At 57.9% G+C, this 20,348-nt stretch overlaps 1 protein-coding gene across 3 annotated transcripts in view; it reads left to right on the plus strand.

Annotated features, from left to right (window-relative positions):
* SUFU (SUFU negative regulator of hedgehog signaling) overlaps positions 1–18,268 on the plus strand; it is a gene marked incomplete at its 5' end in the record, with an annotated part of 149,979 nt that extends 131,711 nt beyond the window's left edge. For 2 of the 3 annotated variants that reach the window (XM_014583333.1, XM_014583334.1), the window contains 4 exon segments: positions 1,016–1,150; positions 3,301–3,439; positions 12,404–12,472; positions 14,941–18,268. In XM_014583333.1, coding sequence (XP_014438819.1) covers positions 1,016–1,150; positions 3,301–3,439; positions 12,404–12,472; positions 14,941–15,030 — 433 coding nt within the window. 3 annotated transcript variants of the gene reach the window in all.
* Between the last annotated feature and the right edge of the window lie 2,080 nt (positions 18,269–20,348).

The following is a 20,348-nucleotide window of genomic DNA, read 5'->3' on the forward strand; positions in this document are numbered from 1 at the left end:
GGTTGGACCTGTCCCTCACTGGCTGGCTGTGGGGCCCTGGCGTCCTGGGTGGCTCCTGCTGCCACTGGAATGATAAATAACTCAAGCTTCTCACCCAGTTTTTTGATGGACACTTGGGGAATTGTTCTGAGAGTCACAGCCCAAACCAGGATCCGGCCTTTTGAATGGGATCAGTGGGTAACCCTCATCTCTGGCTGAGGCCAGTTTGAGAGGTTGTCAGTGGGGGCAGCTGAATATGAAAAAGCAGGTCTTAGAATGTAAAGGGGCCCTGTGGCCCAGCTGTGGGCCTGTTGGTGGGGAGCAGAGCAGGAGGGAATGAGGCAGCAACAGCTCACAGCCACAGTCAGGGAATCTGGTGCAGATCTCCTGGGCCCTGGGAGCCCAGCAGGGTGGTGTGACTCGATAGGAGCCTGGCATCCACCCCGTCAGTGAGAACCGTATCATTTCCTGGTTAGATGGAGCATGTGTGTGTCACTGCAGCTCCTGGCCACTGGCAGGGTGGCCGTGCTCAGAGCCGTTTCAGGGCCAGCAGGCAGGAAGCTCCTGGGACCCTGTCTCGAGGCACTGTGCACCCCAGCCTCAGTTAGCAGTCTGAGGCTCCAAGTTGGGAGAGCTCTGATGCCATAGAGAATGAGCAAGCTGCTGCGACAGACGGACTAGAACGTGTTCGCCAAAGATGCAGGCTTTAGACCAGGCCCACCGGAGGCCCAATCCCCCCTCGTTAGCTGCACAACCTGCATGAATAACTTAGCTTCCCTGGTCCCATTCCGTGTCTGTAAAGGGGGTGATGATAGTCCCCCCCTCATGGGGCTGTTGTGAGGAGTAGCCAGTCAGCAAGCAGAGCTGGCACAGAGGCTGGCACTTGGCAAGCATGCCGTGAAGGGTGACTGCTGTCATCGTCGTCATCGATCACCACCATAAACATCATTATTCACGAGCCTAGCCAGAGGCCCCCGCCTCAGCCCTCCCTGCAGCTTTGACCCTGTGCCGAACCTATTCTGCATTTGTTTTGCAGAAGCCGCAAAGACAGCCTGGAAAGTGACAGCTCCACGGCCGCTATCCCCCACGAGCTGATCCGCACGCGGCAGCTGGAGAGTGTACATCTCAAGTTCAACCAGGAGTCGGGGGCCCTCATTCCTCTCTGCCTACGGTGAGCCCACAGCCCCACCGCACCCAGCTTGGCCTCCAGGGGTCATTTCAGAGCCATCCCAAACCCCTCCCCCATGTCAGGTCCTCCAGAGCTCTCAAGGAGCTGCCAGGCTGAAGCTTGTCCTCCTCCCCAGAGAGGACCTGTAGCTGCCCTCACACCCAGGCAGAGTCATCTGGGAAGGAAGAGAACAACTCCGGCAGCTCCATAGTGGGCCTGTGTGGGAGCCTGGGGACTGAACCAGCCTGTAGCCCACCCCTGCACTGGGCCGCGCTGTATTCTCCCGTCCCAATGCCGGCCAGACCAGGTGGGGAGAGATCTGTGAGCATGGGGTCAGAGGCCCTGGAGATCATCCCCAGTGGGGAGGGCTCTTTTCTGCATTGTTTGTACAACCCGACCGGGCCCAGGACTGAGGCCCAGCTGGTCTCTGGCCTGAGTGGCTGGCTGCTGGACCCTCCTCGTTTCCAAGTTTTGGAGTCTGAGAATTTGCAGGGAATAGGTGCTGAAGAACTCTCCTTTGCCCAGAGAATGGTCTTTCAGCCCTGCTCCCTTTAAGGAAGGTTTAGTGACCAAGGGACTCCCAGAAGCTCCCAGCAATTCCCCAAACCCATAGGTAGGGGATGGTGGAGTCACCATTAGCTCTGGGCTGGCTGGACAGTGGTTCTAGTGGCTGGGCTCTGTCTTCTCCTGCTTGCTGCTTTTCCCATGCCAAACTCTCAGTTCTCCAAAGCCAGTGGCCAGCCCAGCACTCCTTGAGGGACCCGGAAGCCCAACTGTGTCCCTTCTGCTGCAGTCCACAGTGCCAGAAACCCAGCCTTGTGGCCAGAATTCAGCTGTATGCTCGGGGACGCTGCCCTGAGCTGAAGTGGTTGCAGCTGGCTCCCTCCACAGCCCACCGAGGTTCTGCCCTGGCTGTCATGGCAGGGGAGGCAACAAGAATAAACTCAGAACGGTGATGAGGAAAGAGGGATTGCATGATTTGGACCCTCCCCGCTGTCCCCAGAGCCTGGAGAAGAAGTTTGAAGGGTAACCGGTCTCAGCCAGCCACCGTGGGCAGTAGGGCAGAGGTGGTCAGGGTGGAGACAACCTGGCCGGGCCCACCACCAGGATCCACTCTCTCTCCCCACTATCTCTCTGGCTGGGCGCAGCCGAGAGAACCCGAGAAAGCAGAGAGCAGGTTCTGCTTCCTTGGCCGACTGGCATCTGTACCACTGGCTGCCCCTGAGTGCCCGTCCTCCAGGTGTGTTTCCAGACTGGGATTAACAGTAACTTTTTGTGGCGCCATCAGATGACCCTACTTGACTTCAGCTTTCTTTAGTTTTTTAAAAGATATGCTTGTGGCCTTTGGGATGGCCATTTAAATGTGACAGGAAAGCCCAGGAGCGGATGGGACACTGCCTTGGGCACAGCGCAGGTCCTGTGAAGGACCCCCCCCCCCCCGGGGGCCCGGGGAACCCCCCCCCCCGAGGCCTCGGGAAACTCGTTCAGGTCCTGCTTTACCTCCGCCCTGCAAACGAAGGGGGTCCTGGATGTCCTCTTAGCTCCGGGCGTGACCTGCGACGCGTGCTTCACTTCAGGTCCTCGGTGGCCCCAGTTTTCTCACCAGGACCTGAGGGAGGTGGACCCCACTGCCTCTGCAGGCCCTGAAACTCTGCTCTAGAGGTGTCCCCGCTGGCTTGGAGCACTGTGGAAGGAGAATCAAGAGAGGGTTTTCCCTGAAGAGATTAAAATGTGCACTTTTTTTTTTTTTTTAAGAGAGAGATTTTTGCCATAGGGCACATGGGCTCTCTGGAGAGAGAGAGAGAGACAGAAAGACAGGAATCGAGAAATCACACCCTTGGGGGTGATTTGGGCACACTGTAATCCCTTCTCCTCCATTCTCCTCTTGGGATTTTGGGCATGCTCGCACACGTGCCCAGCTTGAGTTTTAAGCCACCAGGTCTGGGCCTCGAACCTCAGTCGATTACATGGGAGTCCAGCGACATAACCATTACGCCACCTGCTGGTCGCTGTTAGTGGGCAGTCAGGAGGGCGTGTGCGAGGCACCCTGCCCAGGAAGCATGGCTCCCAAAGGTCCAGGGCCCTGGACAGGTCTGAGGCACTGGGGGCTGCCTCTAGGCCCAGCTCCTCACTGTCTCCATTTCCCACCCCAGGGGCAGGCTCCTGCATGGACGGCACTTTACGTATAAAAGTATCACAGGTGACATGGCCATCACGTTCGTCTCCACGGGAGTGGAAGGTGCCTTTGCCACTGAGGAGCATCCTTATGCAGCTCATGGACCCTGGTTACAAGTGAGAGGCTCTTTTTCTTCTCCGTGCCTTCTTCCTGTAGGCTCTTCTCCCAGGCCCACACACAGCGGCAGCTCTCGGTGGTGCTCTGCTGAGGCCTGTGTGTGGCCATGGGGAGCGGTGCTATCCCAGCTACTCCAGGCTCACCTCCTGTCCTACCCCAACCCCCTGACACCTGAGACCCAGGTGACACCTCTCAGGTCGCTGGTAGTTCTGTTTCCTGTGGGAGTCCAGGTTTGCTATTAGAAGATGTTCTGTACGCTGGGTAAACCAAAGTCTGGGAACCCCAGGGTGAAGCAAGACGGGAAGGCGTGCAGAAGCCTCTCTCCAGAGGTTGTCTGGAAATCCCGCCAGAATTCATGGGAAGTGGGCGTGTATGCCTGGACCTGGTGCTGGGACCAGCAGGCTTTAGTGGCCAGAGCCCCCACCCCTAATCCAGCAGCTGTCTCGGTCCTCCTGCTGGAGCAGAAACCTGCTGGCTTGTCCGGAACACTCTGTCCTTCCTTTGCTCCTCTGGCTGAAGCAAGCTTCAGAGAGGATGCCAAGTGGGATGCTAGGGCCTACAAGCCACAGGCCTCCTCCCACCTCGCTACCCCATCCCTGCTCTCTCACGGGTACTCAGCCTGGACCACCGTGCTCCCAGGTACATCGGAGGGGCCACATCCTTCTTTGGCTTTTGTTGGTTCGTTGGGGGTGTAGGGAGAGGGACGAACACTTTGACCTTACCTCTCTCAGGAACGAGAATCTGACCCTAATCTAGGAGTTGACTGTGCTTTGTGGTGTGTGGGGGGCAGGGTAGATTACAATGGGGGGAAGAGAGTTTTGCTGGCTTTTTGCACGGAGTCTGGAGAGCATATACGTTCTTAATACGTGCGTGCTTCCCGTCTGTGTGTGTCTGCTTACAGCAGAATTCCTCCTCCTTCAGGCCAGCCCTCCCTCCGCTTCCCTTCCCCCCCACACCAAAATACTAACCCTTAATTAAAACAAACAGCAAACAAAGGACACCAACCACACTCCCCAGACTAGCAGAGGTAGAAATGGAAGCTAGTGCTTTAGGGATATTGTGTTCCATAAATTATCTTGCCTTTTTCCACTGTTGTTATTACATTGTTTCATAACAAAATTACTTTGAACCATAAAGTTATAAATACATTTTAAAAGTCCCACTTGGTAACATTAGATTTCTGTGTGTGGTGTTGGTAGTTACTGTAGCAAAAGCTCTGAAGTGTAGTGTTTGAAGTTAGCCCAGCCCCAGTGGGATGGGCTCCCCCACCCCTGACCCCAGTCACGTCCCAGAATGCCAGTGCAGGCTCTGTGAGAGCAGGAAGGGAACGGGCTCCTTTCCTAGAAGGAGCTGGTGAGCAGACGGAGGTGCAGGAGACCCCCGCCCACAAGGTCACAGGTCATCACTCCCAGTAGGTGACAGCATGCTGCCAGGTTTGGCAGACGTCCTCAGGTAGCGTGTGTGCACACCGAAGGTTCAAGCATGTTTTCTTGGGAAAGTGGGACCTGGGGTTTCCCAGATTCAGGAAGACATTCCGCTCCGTTCCGTACCACAGCCTCCATCCCGCTCAGAGCATCTTCCTGCCCTGAGCGGCGGCCCAGCATCGTCAGTGCTCTTTGTTTATTCTTTCTCTTTCTTCTTCTTTTTTTTCTTTTTTAATTTCTTGCCAGAGGGTATGTGCACTTGCCAGAGAGAGAATGGTCACTTGGGGAATGATCACACTGCTCTCCCTCCTCCTCCATCTCTCCCTGCTTTCGGGATTTCGGTCACACACACATGCCCGGTGTGTTTCTCAGGCCGCTGGGTGCAGACTCAGACTGCGCAGTCAGCCCTGTAGGCTCCCGCCGGCTCACCGTCACGCCCCCAGCCGGCCCAGTGTCCTCACTGTTCTGCAGCCCAGGAGATGGGCTTCCAATAGACTCAGCAGATGGATTGCCCTCCATCCCCCTAATGCCCTCTGGACCCAGCCCCACTCCCCTTCTTCCTGGCTGCTGGTGTTCCCACTCCTGACACTGCCTCACCTCCCTGGCAGCCCCTCAGTGAGCTCAGCACTCAGCACCCGCCGGCCTCCCAGCACATGGTGCCTCCCATGGGCTGTTGCCTGGGGAACCAGGGAGCAGTGGGAACGAGGCCTGCGGCTCGGTGTGTTTCAATAAAGTTGCTGTGCTGGGAGCTGCTTAATCAAAGGCCTGTGTTATGGGCTCATTAGTGTGGCCAACCACGGGGCCAGCTCACAGAGCAGCTCCTGGGAAGGCTGGCTGAGGCTGCACTCCACAAGCACACACCCTGGATCACTGAGGGGTTTCTCAGGCCCTTTCCAAGGAGCTCTGGGAAACCCTCCGGCCCTGCCCCCAGCTGGATTCTCAGCGATGGAGCCAGCACTCAGAGTAGCCAGCCTGCCTTCCCCCTGCAGTCAGCATTTTCTGCATCCGACTGCCAGCCCGCTTTCCCCTTTAGGGTCTTGCCTCTGTGGCCACAGGCAGCTCCCTGGCTTGTGGAAATCTGGGCTTGTAATTACCTGTGGGCCTCTAGGTCTCCTGTGGGGTCCGGCTGACTTCCAGGAGTCTGCAGGACCTCCAGGAGGCTTCGGTTGGCCCAGTCACCAGTGAGGGCCCGCCCCACTGGGCCAGGAAGAGCCCCCAGTCCCTGAGAAGAGGGACTCCAACCCGAGGGTGCCTACCCCTGCTCCCTGCAAGGGTCGTGTGCTCATGATCCCAGGGCTGAGACTTGACCCCGGGCCTTGGGTGCCTAGGCCTGTGGGGGCAAAGGAGCAGGAAGGAGCAGAGTGCAGCCCTGGGCATGAAGAGACCCAGCTTCTGTTCTGGCTGCTGCATGGACCTCCCTGTTGGTCCTGGCTGAACCTCAGGGGCTGTGAGCACTTCTTGCATCTACCTTCAACAGCCTTGGGAACCCTTCACCCTAGTCTTGGCGCCTTGTTCTGGCGACCAGCCCAGGTCCGTTATCTCTCGGGGAAAGGCATAGCAGAGACACCTGGCACTGGGAAGAGTGACAAAGGAGAAACTGAGAGGAAAGGGCATGAGGTTGGGGAACCCGAGTCCCTTTCTGGAGCTTGCACGGTGGCCCAGACAGGCCTCCACGCCTGCTGCTGAGCCGACACCCACCCTCTCTACTCCCCCGTCCGCCCCATCTCTCCAGAGCTGGAAAGTCAGGGCACCCATGCAAGCAAACAGGGCCGTCTGCAGGTGGCATGCAGTGGACACTCCCTGCTTATGGGGGAGCTGCCGAGGCAGGAAGGCAGCTCTAGTCCCGCAGGCTTCTCCTTCCACATGACACCGTGACTCCTGCCCTCCAGCCTCCCGTTGGCTTTTTTCAGCCTTGCTGAGCCTATAAAGCCTATCAGCCTATCAGAGCTTTGCAGGAGGGTCTTCAGGCCTGCCAGGGCCCTCTCCTGTGCCTCCTCCCTCATTCCTGTGACTTTAACAAGCCTCTCTCCCTCGAGCCTGTCAACACTGGGCTGTTAGTCTTCTGAGCGGGAGCCCGGCCCAGAGCTGACTCGCTCATCCGTCCCCAGCCAGGGTGGATCTGAAGAGGGAGAAGTCTTGGCCCCAGAGGTCACAAAGGGGTCACTTCACCAAATATAAGAATATTGTTTTAGGCCTGGCAGTGCTTTCTCAGCTGTGTGGTGTCTGACAGCTCACCCGAGTCACGCCCCCAGTCCAAGCCATTCCCATCAGCCCTGTTGGGAGGCCCCAGGCTTAGGAGAAGATGCCCAGCATCTGTTCTGCATGGGTTCTGCCGCTACAGGCTGGCCCGGGGGGTCACTGCTGAGTGACCCCCTACTCCAGGGACTGACTGACTATTCCCCTGTGAATGCAGGAGAAAATGCACTCTCCTGCCCCATCTACCCATTGGATGTCATGTGGACACCTGAGAGTCCCCAACCCAGGCCCTGGGCTGTTCTTCTTTGGTACTGCCACTGTGTCCTTGTCTACTGGTGACCCTGGCCATACTTGTTCTACCTGGAGGCCGTCGCCTAGGCTGTCTCAGAACCCTCCCTGTCCAGAGGTGTACCCGTTAAAGTATAGTGCCCAGCCAGCAGTGCACCTGGGGAGGTTCCACCTGCAGGAAAGGGCCGTGGTGCCCTGGGTGTCCTCAGCAGCCGGCAGCCAGAGCAGGAGTCCGAACCTACTTCTGGCCACAAAAGCCAAGTGCATCACCCACAAGCGCAGGGAACAAGTTAGGCCTCACTGTGCCCCCACTGCAGCCTGCTGCCTGCCCTGTGCACACCCTCTGCTCCCAAGCTTGGAGTGGGGTGCTCGTTGGACTGTTTTCTGGCTTTTGTCTGGCCTGGGGGCAGTGGGAGGACGCAGACAGGACTGCTGCTCTGCGTCCCTGCCTCCTCGCCTGCCATCACAGTGCCAGAGCAGCTCCTTGGCAGGCCCTACCTCTGTAAACAACATACTTCCTTCCCTGAGAGAAGGAAAGGGAGGGAAAAGAAAGCCAAGCTTGTTGGGAAGCAAGAACAACGTGTCAACACGAAGAACAAACAGGGCCCCAGACCAAATGTGGATTGTTGTAGGGAGGGGGCATCGTCAGCCACTCACGAGGTCGGTGACCATGGGCCTGCAGCAGTTGGGCCCCTGCCTGCTGCACAGCCAGGTCTGCCCGGGGCAGGCACTGATGACAAATCCCTTCTCTGGCTCCTTTCTGGAACTTGTTGGGGCCTGGGAAATTGGGGGGTTGTTAACAATCCTCCCTTACTACCAGCCAGCCCGGCTGTCCTCGGTATGTGGAACGAGTCCACTGGAGCACGCTGGGGAGTGGGACAGGGCATCTCCCCACAGCTCAGGCATTTAGGTGGTGGTGGAGCTCTGCTCCTAACTCACTGCTCTTGGTCCAGCTGTGCACAAACCCCCTCCTTGCTGCGCCTCAGAATTTCCCACCGCTACCTCCACTGTCATCTCCTGGGGTCCCTTTATCAATGTGGATGCCTTGGCCTCGCCCCGGGTATTCAGGAGGCATTATGATTTCTTTAATTAAAAAACTTTTTTTTTTTTTAAATTTGCTACAGGGTGTGTGTGCTTACTGGAGAGAAGTGGGGATTGCTAACAAAAGTACCTCCTAGTGGGAGTGACCACACCACAGTCCGTTTTCCTCTCCGGGTTTTGAGCACACATACACACACCCGGCGTTTTTCAAACTTGCAGGTCCGAGACTTAAAGCACACAGTAGGCCATATGGGATCTAGCTGCCTTAACCACCACGCCACCTAGCTGGCCCAGGAGGTATTACGATTTCTGCTGCTATTTTGGGGGCTAGTGTTCTGAAACATGGATTCCTCAGGCAGGGCTGAAAATTTGTCCTGCTGTGTCACCTCGGAAACCATCTTCGGGCATGACTTGCCTTCCTTTCCAGGCCTCTTGAGCTGAGCAGGTGGCCAGCAGGTGAGTGGCTAGCTGGGGGTGAGATTGCCAGTTTTGCAGGCCGCTGGTAGAAACCACAGCCACCTTTACTTCTCCCTCTTGTTAGAGCAAACAGAGAAGAGTCAACCCCGAGCACATCGGCTCTAAGAGCTGGGCACCTCTCCAGATGGGAGAAGAGTGTCCTCTACCCCCACGATGTCAGCTCGCTCTTCTAAAGTCCTAGAGACGCACCTCCTTGGCGCTCCTCCTCTGCAGACGGTTTCCTCCCTTGCAGGACCTCCGTGAAGAGTCCGTGAAACCATACGGGTCAGGCATTTAGCACAGTGCCTGGCACCAGGAGGCGGCCACGCCCACGCTTGTCCACTCGCACTGTCATCAAAATCATCCCCACTCTCATTTGTATTAATAGCAGAGCCAGACAGTTCCATGGGGACCCAGTGAGCTCCAGGAGCTCCAGCCCCAGAACTACACCGGCTTTTCCCACGTTGCATCACAACGGAGTGTCTGTTACCGTGAGCGCTCCCAGGAGCTGCTCCATCGTGGCTGTCTATCTGCAGTGTCCTGTTGATAAGATCTGTTAACATTCTCAGCTCCAGGTCTGAAATATACAAAGAACAGGGCCTGTTTGTTCAATCCAAGCTTCTAAGGTTTAACTCCCAAAGGAAATTAAATTAGGTGCCTGGAGCTATGACAGTCTGTCGTGTTTCTTTGCAGAGAATGTCACCCTTAATATCATGCAGATCTCATGTATAATTTTTCCCCCCTTTAATTCTTCTAAAATAATGTGAAGGTTCCAGCAGGAACCAGCAAACCACCCAAAGCAAAAATGGAGGAGCAACTAGGGTTTGTTCCCATTTTGGGTTTTGCCGCGTCCCCTCCCCCATCTGAGAACAAATAAATCCAAATGCAGATGGTGCCACTCTTGGTGGCTGCTCTACTAAAAGCCACTCACCCCTCTGCAGCGTCAATCCCAGACCTCTGTCAGAAGGACTGGCTTAGGACTGAACCCAGCGTTACCTTTCCTGTTGAAAAACGACTCTCCCTGGCAGTCTCGCTGGGTGGCCGTGGTCTCTGTAAGCCGCCCCCCCCCCAGCTCCCCCCAGCACTCATTCCCTACTCGGTCCAGACCAGTTTCCCACTGAAGCCCCACCCCCCAGAGTATCTGCGGGTTAGGCGTCAGCCCAGCGCTGCCAGGTCTGGAGGCATCGTAGTGGAGCCGCCGTTTAGGTGCGCTGCTGTTTGTGCGAGCATTTGCAGAGATGGCAGCAAGCCCCGGAAGTGCCAAAAAAATGAATGTGACTTTTGTACTACCCAAGCAGACCGGCAGTAACTGGTGGAGAAACTCCGCACTTTGGGGTGGTACACCTCCGAGATAAGAGAGGAGGAGCAGCGAGGGCCGAGGTTGGGAGCCCAGAGGATCGCTGGGCCTGGCTGCAGTGGCAGAAGTCAGCCAGTTCCATCTGGCAAGCTTGGAGGAAGAGCAAATTGGGGCACCTCAGGTGGGTGCTTCCGGGCAACCTGGGCCTCTCCAATTTCTCTTTCAGAGAGATTTTCACTTTAGGGCACGTGTGCTCATTGGAGAGACAGACAGAGAGGACAGAAAGTGAGAAATCACTCCCCAGAGGGGCTTGACCATGCTACAGTCCCTTCTCCATTCTCCTCTCGGAATCTTGGGCGTACATGCACACGTGCTCGGTGCGAGTTCTAGCCGCCCAGTCTAGGACTTGAACTGCAGTCAACTACGTGGGAGTTCAGTGATGTAAGCATTACATCTGCTGGTCCTGGCCCCTCCACTCTCTCTGAGCCGTATTTCTGGCCTCACTCATGGCTGAGCTCCTATGACAAGTTAGCTGAGAGCTGTGGGCCAGTGGTCAGAGCTGTTTCATTCCTGAGTGTGTGCTCGCAGCCTGGGAGGGACAGGCTTTTGGCTCCCTGTCAGTTGAGAGAGGGTGCTTGAGTGGTAAATGGCCACCCTCATGCCTGTGTCCCTGGAAGAATGAGTAAATGAGCGTGTGTCCTGGGGGTAAGAGATCAGGAATCAGGCGGTACTTCAGGCACAAACTTGAGAATCCACGCGTGCCTGGGATGTGGTCTTTCTCATCCTCTCATGAGCCACGTGGTAGGAGCTGTGTGAGCCTCACCTTCCTCACCGTAAGGAGCCCAAGGAGCAGTCCGTGCGGAGCCTGGTGCGGTGGGGACTGTTCTGTTTTCTCATCCTCACTCCCCCGCCCACCTCGTCAGCTCCCGCCCCCTGGAGTGCGTCCTGCGAAGGCCCCAGGGGCCTGCTGGCTCTCCTCCCTTTCTCTGCCATTGCACGTCATCTCACCGTGCGGACACTTCGGTCTTCGTCAGAGTGGACAACTCCCAGGGGAATCCTGATGGCTGTTTGCTCCAGATCTTGATTCCCTTCCTTTCACAGGGAGGATTTCCCTCAGAGGAGCTCCTCCTCAGCTTTACCCCATTGTCTTCCTCTGTGCCCTGCCAGGGTGCTCAGGGTCTACCGGAGAACCCTGGAGACTGGCGGGGCCACAGCTGGGCATGCAGAGGGGCCTGCACGATGTCAGTGTCCCTCTGGGCCAGAGTGGAGCAGAGTGGGACGGTGGAAGGAGGGCTCAGATCGGGAGAAGACAGGCACCCTCAGCCATGCGGATGAGGTGGTACAGCCAAGGGCCGAGCTTGGCCTGGCTCAGCAGCACAGCTGGCTCAGCAGATCAAAGAAGGCCTGATTGTGAGGCCCTGGACACCCTGGGACAGTCCCCCAGACTGGGAAAGGGTCCTTAGGGTGGGTGTCTACTGGCCGTGTAGTGGGGCCAGACTGTCCTCAGCATCAGAGTGTGAGGCGACAGGACATCAGACGAGAGCAGCAGAATGGACGGGAAAGCTAGGAGGTGGCCCTGAGAGGGGTCCCTCCACCAGGCCTTGGAGAACTCTGTGCTTGCTGGGGCCAGCAGGGCAGGGGCTCAGGAGCGTCTGGCCTGTGGATACGGCCGATAGCAACGAACGCTGGAGTCCCTCCCTGTCTGGAGAACGAGAGGTCGGCTCACAGCCTGCAGACTCTCCAGCTAAGGCTTTCTTGGATGCACCTTCCGGGGCATTTCCAGATTCCAGACAGGGCTTGTATTCCAAATCCAAACAGATTCCTTTTGTCTACCAAGCTGGGGGGCAGGAGGTGGGATCACGTGAGCCTGACTGGGCAAGGCAGCAGCTCTGCTCTGCCCCTCGGCCTGCTGCTCCCTGCTGCACCGCACTATGCCGGAGATCTGGACCGCCGAGACGGGCTTCCCCTCATGGGCTTCGTCTCCCCCAGATCCAGTGACACCAGCCCTCCTCCAGATGTCCCCACCTCCCTCCCCCTTGTCCTCTGATCCCTTCCTTCACTGTCCAGTCCGGCAGAGATTGCATACGGGGGGAGGCTTCGAACACCTCCTCTGCCCCTGGAACAGATCCCAGGAAGCTCACACCTCGTCCGTGGCCTCAAGCAGGGTCCTTAACTTGGTGGTTGGGAAAACAAAACAAAGCAAAACAAAAACACAGCATAGATTTTTAAAAGTAAAAGCCTCCCTTGTGCCTTCTTCCCAGATTCTGTTGACTGAAGAGTTTGTAGAAAAAATGTTGGAAGACTTAGAAGATCTGACTTCGCCAGAGGAGGTAAGCCTGAGCGGTTCTGACAGCGGGTCCAGGAGCGTGCGTGTCCGTGTCCCTACGTGTGCGCGCGCACGCACGCGCGCACGCGCGCGTGTGTGTGTGTCTCGGGGCTCCTCTCTGAGGTGTGGGAAAGGCCGGACAGGAGCCCCGAGAAGTATTAAAGGACTTCATTTCTCTTGTGTTTCCGTGAACCGCCACCGTCCTGTGCTCCACCCCACCCCCACCCCCAGCCCTTGCAAGGACACCCAGCAAATTGTCTGAATTGCCAGCTCTGGAGAACCTCGTTGAGGAGGCCGCCAGGGCCTTCAGGCTAGTACGGGTTCTCCCCAGCCCCTGCTGTTCCCTGGCAAGTCCTGAACAGAAGGCCCATGTCTGCTGCCAGAGAACATACCACTGGGGAGTTCTAGTGGGCAGTGAGGGACTCCTGCTCTTTGCCTTGGGCCACCCAGGAGCCACTTTCCCTTCCTCCCTTCTCCAGCCCTGAGCTTCGTCCGCCTCTTCCAATCCTAGCTCAGAACCTGTCAGTGGAGCTGGCGGGCCAGGTGGGGATGTGCCTTCTCCTGGCCGCTCCTCTGGGGTACAGATGGAGCCCATAATCCTCTTTGTTTTTCTTCCTTGTTCCCGGCATCCTAAATTGTGGGGACTTACCTCATCCTGGAAAGTCCCTTCCCTTCCCCTGCCTCCTGCTCACCAGCACCCCAGTGGGAGCGGAGCCTTCCTGGCCACAGCGCCCGATGGGTTAGTGGAACATTAGCGAGCTGGCCAGGCCTCTGGAGAGCTCTTCTGGGCTCCCTGGCGGCGGGCAGGGGCTACCCTTCCCTTGCCCTGTCTGCCGGGAAGTTGCTGGAGGAGAGTTTTACCGCCCAGGGACTAGGCTTTCAAGTCAGAGGGAGGCCAGGCAGGAGGGAGGCTTCAGCCAGGCCTGGAGTGTCCAGCTGCTAGGGCTCCCAGGGCCACGTCAGCCAGGACTCAGGGCCTCTGGTGGCCACGAGGCTGAGGAGAGTAGAGTGCCCAGGGTGGGGCCGTCCTGCCAAGGTCTCCAGGTGGACAGGAGCTCCTCAGAGCTGGAGGTCACCCAGCTGGAGCAGTGTCTCCTCTGCCCTCTGGGATGCAGCTCGATGGCCTGATTCATTTACACATTCCAGAGTCATCAGGAACCCGGTCCGTGCCAGCCAATCACCCCCACTAGTCACCGATCTCTGAAGCTCAGCCTCCCATTCAGGCAGACCAGAGCCAGCTGCCCAGAAGCGCTTCCGGAGAGGCCTTGTCACACTGGGATGGCCGTGTGCCAGGCCGCTGCTCTGAGCCTGGGTTGAAGCGGTGGGAGGGGGACAGTCCAGGCAAGAGGGCTAGGAGCCAGGGGAACCTAGGAAAGTAGGTCACCAAAAATGACTTTTTTTCTTTTCTTGATTTTTTGTCCAGAGGCCATCCCCACACCCTGCCCCACTCTCCACTTTGGTCCTGGCGTGGACAGTCCCCATCAGAGAGGGGAAGAAGGAGTCAGCCAGGCAGCAGGGCCTGTCCAACCGGAGCCCCAGCCCCAGGCAGCCTGGGAGCACTGCGCTCTCCTCTCCGCCCTGGCCCTGGCCCTGGCCTCGCCCTGGGACTGGGGAGTCCTCACAGACTGACCCTGTCCCAAGCTCAGTGGCAGTCCAAGTTAGCACTTCCTGAGCACCAGCAGCGTGCCTAACACAGGGCAGGCGGAGGGTCTGTCAGCCTCTCCCCTCCAGGAACTCCCAGGCCAGCGGGAGAAACAAAGTGTAAGCAAATCATGATTCCTGAGGTAGGGCAGCAAGACCCCCACAGGGACACTCGGGCTAGAAACTCTGAGAAGTGGATGAAGCTGAACCAGGGCCAGCCCCTCCCAGGGATGCACTTGGCCCCAGACAGCATATCAAGCCACACTCGGCCTGTCCTCGGCCTGTCCTCTGCTCCCGCCCGGCTGCTGCCTTTGCGCCCGCACGAGGGCCTTCTTCCCTCCCTTTGGGCCCCTTGGCAGGGGCTCTGTGGGGCAGGTTCCAGGGCCCTTCCCACACCAGCTTCTAAGAAAGAGGCCAGGGCAGCGAGGGACCTCATCCTGCCTCCCTGTGGTATCCACACCCTCCCCCGGCCCCCATCTTCGAGGCCCAGGGCCTCAGGGAGCAGATTCTTTACATGCTTGTGGCCCGAGGCAGAACCAAGGAAGTGAGCAGGAGGGAGACCAGCAAGCCGAGACAGAGTTAGAAAACGGCCTCCTCCAGCCTGGGTTAATTATTGGCAGGGCAAGGGGAAGCAGGGGTCACAGGTACCAGCAGCTTGGCCCCAGCTGCCCGCCTGGGGTGAGAGTGAAGCCCGCATCCTGCCTTGCCCAGGACCAGGGCACCCTGGGGACAGGGCCTGGGTGAGGGTACTGGCCTCTCCTAGGCATCTCTGGGAAGAAGACAGTGGATTCTGCTGACCATGTGCACTCTGGATCTCTGCTCCCTCCACAGTTCAAACTTCCCAAAGAGTACAGCTGGCCCGACAAGAAGCTGAAAGTCTCCATCCTGCCCGACGTGGTGTTTGACAGTCCGCTGCACTAGCCTGGGCTGGGCCCCGCAGGGGCCAGTGGAGCCAGCCACTCCCCAGTGACTTCCGGCGTAACAGCTGCGTCATGGAGAGTCCCACAATAAAAGGACAAGTGTGAGGATGACTGCGCAGTCGCCGCACCCGGCCCAGTGGGATGCCATGCACGAGCCACAGGCTCCCCCCACCTCACCTCCAGCTCGGGGCCTCACACCCCCGCCAGCCAAGCCCGAGTGTCCCACTGGGCCAGATGCAAACCCTCTCTGCAGCCACGCAGGTTATGTTTGAGATTTGACTCTGGATCCTTGATGTGCCCCTGGGTGGAAACAGGCTCGTTCTCACCCGGCCACGCCTGGTCCCCGCAGGAGGGAGGTGCAGAGCAGGTGCAGAGTGCGTGGGTGCGGCCCGCTCAGCTCCGGGAAGCCTTGCTAGCCCTGCTCCTCTGGCGGTGGAATAGCCCCTCCCATCATGTTTGGTTTTCTTCTTCCTTATTTTATTTTGTAGAAACCGGATAGTATTTTATTGCTCTGCAAAAATGTCCAGAAGCCATGTATATAATATTTTTTAAACAGAACTTTATTTCCAGATGAACTTTCTCATTCTTCAGACGGGCCTGGAGCTATGTCTTGCCCCTGTCCTGCCGCCAGAGAAGGTGCCCAGTGTTTGCCTGCCAGGCCAGAGCCCTGAGGACCCAGCCTCACAGCGGCTTCTCTTCCCCGCTGGGCCTGGCAGAGCCCGGGACGGGGAGAGCAGAAACACTGCCCTGTGCAGCCGTGAACCCAGCAAGCAGAGCCAGGAAGGGGTGCTGCTCTTTCCCAGGTGAATGGGGCCCTGCAAGGTTCAGGGACCTTCAGGGTCCCTTAAAGACTTGGTGACCCCAGTCAACCTCGCCTTCCAGGCCTTTTCCAGCCAACCAGGCCTGCCTGGAACGGGCGAGGCCCATCACCTCACAGACCATCCCCTCCTGCATCTTAGGACCTGTGTCTCCAGTGCTTTGAGCAATTCCGTCCTGTTTGCTCACCCCTGCGCCCCTGGCCCCAGGCTGCAGGACCGGCTTATTAAAAACTGAAAATCAACCTCTCAATATCGCTTTCACTTTGGTTTTGCCATTGCAGCTCCCTGCTGCCCTCCCATCCTCCTCGCATCCATTCATTTCTCCTCTTTCATTCCCATTTCTTGTCCTGTTCCCCCCAACACACACCCTGGCCCTCATGGTCCTCAGCCCTTCGCCCCCCCATACTGCAGAGCTCGCAGTCTGCCTTCCAGAAGCCAAACTATCCCTGGTCCACGGTGTCAGGGTTCCCCTTGAGTTCTCTCTCTTCCCTGACCTGGGTCAGCCAGGCCCTTTCCTGCCTGCTCACCTCCCAGGAGCTGCTACTTCACAGTTACCCTTCAGACTGCTCCCAAGCCAAGTCATTTTGCCCGCCAGGGACCATGCAAGGCTACTCACTGCCCCCATCTGCCCTCACCCCACACTCAGGCACCAGTATGGGAGGCCCGTTGGATGCAGGAATCCCTGATGGGAGATCTAGCTGAGGAGCTGCCTCCAGGGGTCATGAAGGTGCTGGCTGGGTTCTCCAAAAAGCAGGAGTGGGACTTCTGAGGGGCCACTGGCCTGCGCCTTCCCCTGCCACCCCCTAGATGTCCAGGTGACTGCACCGAGCTCAGGACTTCAAGGCAGATCACCTGGAGCACTGGGAGAGTGCCTCCAGCCCCAGCCAAGATACAAGCTCTCTGGACCTGCTGTTGGCAGCCGCTGTGCCTTCCACTGCCCAAGGACTTTTCCAGAAGAGCGCTCACCTGCCTTCGCCTGCCATGGCAACCCTGCCTTTGGAGCGCTTGCCTCTGACATCCCACGAGCAGAGAGGGGCTGCGCCACCCGTTTGCTCAATTCCTTATACTGGCTGGCCTTTCCCCACATTGTCTGTCCCAGGGGGCCTGCCTGGGGGCTCCCTGCTGCAGCCCGCCCTCACCATCTGCCTGGCTGAGAGGTGTGGGGAGAGCTGTTTTCTGAGCTAACCTTCATCATCAGTACTGGAGGCCTGGGGTCAACTCGCCCCAGGCCTGCAGAGCTTTGCCACCTGGTGGTCCTCATGGTGGCCGTTGTGGGAGGACAGAGAAGGCGGGAGGAAGCAAGTGAGTTCAGAGATGATGAGTCGAGGAAACCCAGGGCCCCTTTCTGCCCCACCATGTCGGAAACCCCAGGAATATCCAAGATGCTGATGCTGTCTGGGCCAGCCCCCCCACCAGCCCCGTGTCATTACCCACAGCAGCACACTGGCCCTGGGGGGTGACGGGGCGGCAGCTCCGACCAGGCCTCCTTTCCTTCGGGCAGGGGTACCGCTCAGAGGTCTCCGGGAGGGGCTGTCCACTGGCCATGGGGACCCAGCGAGGCTGACCTCGTGCAGTGTCTAGCACTGTGTCGGGTGTGTGGCGGCTAGATGTCACTCTGCACAGCTCTGGGGACCCCTGAGCTCAGAGTGGGCTGAGGAGGGGAGGAGTCTCCCCACCACGTCTGCCTGTTCTGGGGGCTTCTTCGAGCTTGCCCGTTCTGTTCCATTCCTCTGGGTCCCTGCTCTAGAGCTGAGGAGAAGGGGCTCCCCTCTCGCATGTGCTTGCTATCCAAGGTGGGCTCCGGCGGCTCCCCAGGTCCGGCGCGGACTGCAAGAGGACCTGAACCCAGCGGCCATTGGAGGGGCGGGGGCTCATGCCAGGTCTGAGGTCTGGCCAAGGCGCTGGTGCCGCTTCCTGACAGTCTCTTCCTCTTCCCAGGGAAGGGGTGGGGAAAACCTGGGAAAGGGGGCAGGGTGCAGTCTAAAAGGGCTAGAGCATTTACAGAAATCAGACAAGGTCTTGGGACTGGGTTTTGAGACTGAGCTGAGCAGGGAGGGAACCTGAAGGTTGGTGCCCCTATGGGGCAAACCAGTACAGACTTTTTCTCGATGGTGTTTTTTTTAAATCTGGTCTTCCCTCTCTGGCTGCCAGGACCTCCTGCCAGGTGAGGTGCCTGGGTCCCTGTTACAAGTCAGGAGCCCTGTAGAGACCTCTCCTTTTGTACAAGTACCTGAATGCTGCAACGAGCAGGTTTTTGTAAAATTTTATATTAGTTTTTAATGTCAGTGGTGACAGTTCCTGGGGCTGCAGCCAGCCTGGGACTTTTGTAAGAATTTTTGGGTGACTCACTTAGATGTTGTTTCCTTCTTGCCCCCTCTTCCTCTGTGTAATCTAAGTGCATTAAATGTATTTGCAGAAGTATCTGGGTCGTGTGCTCCTTTCTGGCTGCATAGAGGGGGGGAGCAGGAAGCGGGGGGCCCTGGCAGAGTGGGTGGGTTGGACACGGCCACTCAGGAGAAGCTGGGGTGGACAGGGCCGCGAGGATTGTTGGGAATGAGGGCGTGCCAGGGAGCGCTGTCACAGCTGGCGACTCTGCAGGCCCAGCCTCTCTGGCACCAACCTGACCCCAAAGCCAAGGGGTAGGAGAAGGGACCGCGTTCTAGGGAGGCGTGGCAGAGGGTACACTCTGCTCATCTTCTGCCCTCCTTGCTAAAACCCCTCGCTCCTCGGGGAGAGAGGCCTTCCTCACCCCAGTTGTGGAGTCCTCGCCCCACCTCAGCTTGCCACTTATTGATGAGCATCGAATTCAGCCTCCTACTCCAGGTCCTCTGGGGAAGACTAGGCCCCACCTGGAGAGGCAGAGTCTCAGGACCAGCCTGCCACTGGGTGACACTGGCCAGCCTGCCATTCCTAGCAGTCCCTCTGGGTCTGGGCTGCTGAGGAAGCAGCTGTGACAAAGCAGACAATGCCCGGGGCTGGGGGGGTAGGGTGAAGAGGGCTACAGCCTGGACTTGAGGGCAGGCAGGATGAGGGCTGCACCCAGACAGGGTTCCAGGAACCTGTGGAGCCACCCTGGGCCTCAAACCCTGAGCCTTCCCGTTACGTCTGGTTTTCCGTCCTGGAGTGTCCAGGCTTCCCTCCTGGCCCTCAGGACAGGGCTGCAGCACCCAGGGGTCCATTGCGGCTGGTGGCAGAGGTCTGGGACATCATAAGTTGGGGGCTTAGCTCCTGTCTCCCCATCTTCTGAGAGCCTGAGAGGTCAGTTCCCCTCCTTCCGGTGACCTCCTGAACTCCAGCAAGTGGCTGGCAGGTCCTGTCTGGGGCCCTCAGTCCCTCTGGCGGTCAGAGCAAGGGTAGGGGGTGGGTTTCGAAATAAGGCTGACAACCCTAGGGTGACCCAGGCCACGCCCCTTCCCCTTTCTCCCCGGAGACTGGTGTTTATCGCATCCTCTTCCAACTCTAGCAAGAAGGACCCAGAGTCGGTGAAGTTCTTGCCTCAGAGAAGGCACACTGCTGAGAGCTGGCTCTGGAATTGGCATTGTTTCAGGAAAGAAGGGGCTTCTGGGCCTAGAGTGGAGAACCCATCCCTAGATTTAGGCAGGAGGGAAAGTGCCATGTGATCTTCAAGGTCTCCTCCAGAAAAGCTCATACATTCCTCTGGGTATCTGCTCTGCCTCATCTAAGGTGGCCCAGGCCTGGGGACAGGGGCCCACAGGCTCCAGGGCCATGGGGCCCAGGGAGCCTGAGAAATTCGCCAAACTGGCCTGACCAGAAGGAGAATGCAAGCTGAAAGTGACAGGCATCTGCAGGCTGCAGAGGGGAAGGAGGCGGGAGGCCAGGGTGGAGGTGATGGGTGACTTGCTGGGCGAAGGGGGACATGTCCCAGGACTGCAGGGCCAGGTTGTCTCCAGGCTCCTTCCACGGGGCATGGAGGGCCTGACCCAGGAAGTCTTTGGGAGAGCGCTAAGAAGAGTGGGGAACTGACTGCGGGTGGCTGTCCATGAGGTCTGTGAGCAAAGCTCTCTGAGTAACGTGGGGGCAGGGGAGACGTGGAGGGAGTTGTCATGAGAGTCATGGCTTTATTGAGAACCAAGGGCAGAGACCCTGTTCCTTGTTTTCCAACTCTCCTCTCCTGCCCCACGCCCCATCGCAGCACCATGAGCTGTGAAAGGAGGGAAAATGGATCTTCTGGGCTGCGGCCTCTATGAGACAGAGGAGGGCCAGCTGTGCACTATTGAGCCTCTGCAAAAGAGGAATGGTAAGAGCTAGAAAATATTCCATTGTTCTTCTTTTAAAAAAAAGAATTAGTTATTTAATTAATTTATTTTAATTTGACCAGAGAGGGACGAGAGAGAGAGAGAGAGAGAGAGAAAGTGAGAATGCAAGTCGCCAAATCCGGGACTTGAACCATGGTCAACCATGGGGGAGTCCAGCACCCTTAACCACCATGCCACCTGCAGGCCCCCCATTGTTCTTTTTTTTATTTTTTCTTTTTAATTAT

This window comes from Tupaia chinensis, unplaced genomic scaffold (genome assembly GCF_000334495.1).
Source record: "Tupaia chinensis unplaced genomic scaffold, TupChi_1.0 Scaffold144255_1, whole genome shotgun sequence".
Classification (NCBI taxonomy): Eukaryota; Metazoa; Chordata; class Mammalia; order Scandentia; family Tupaiidae; genus Tupaia; species Tupaia belangeri.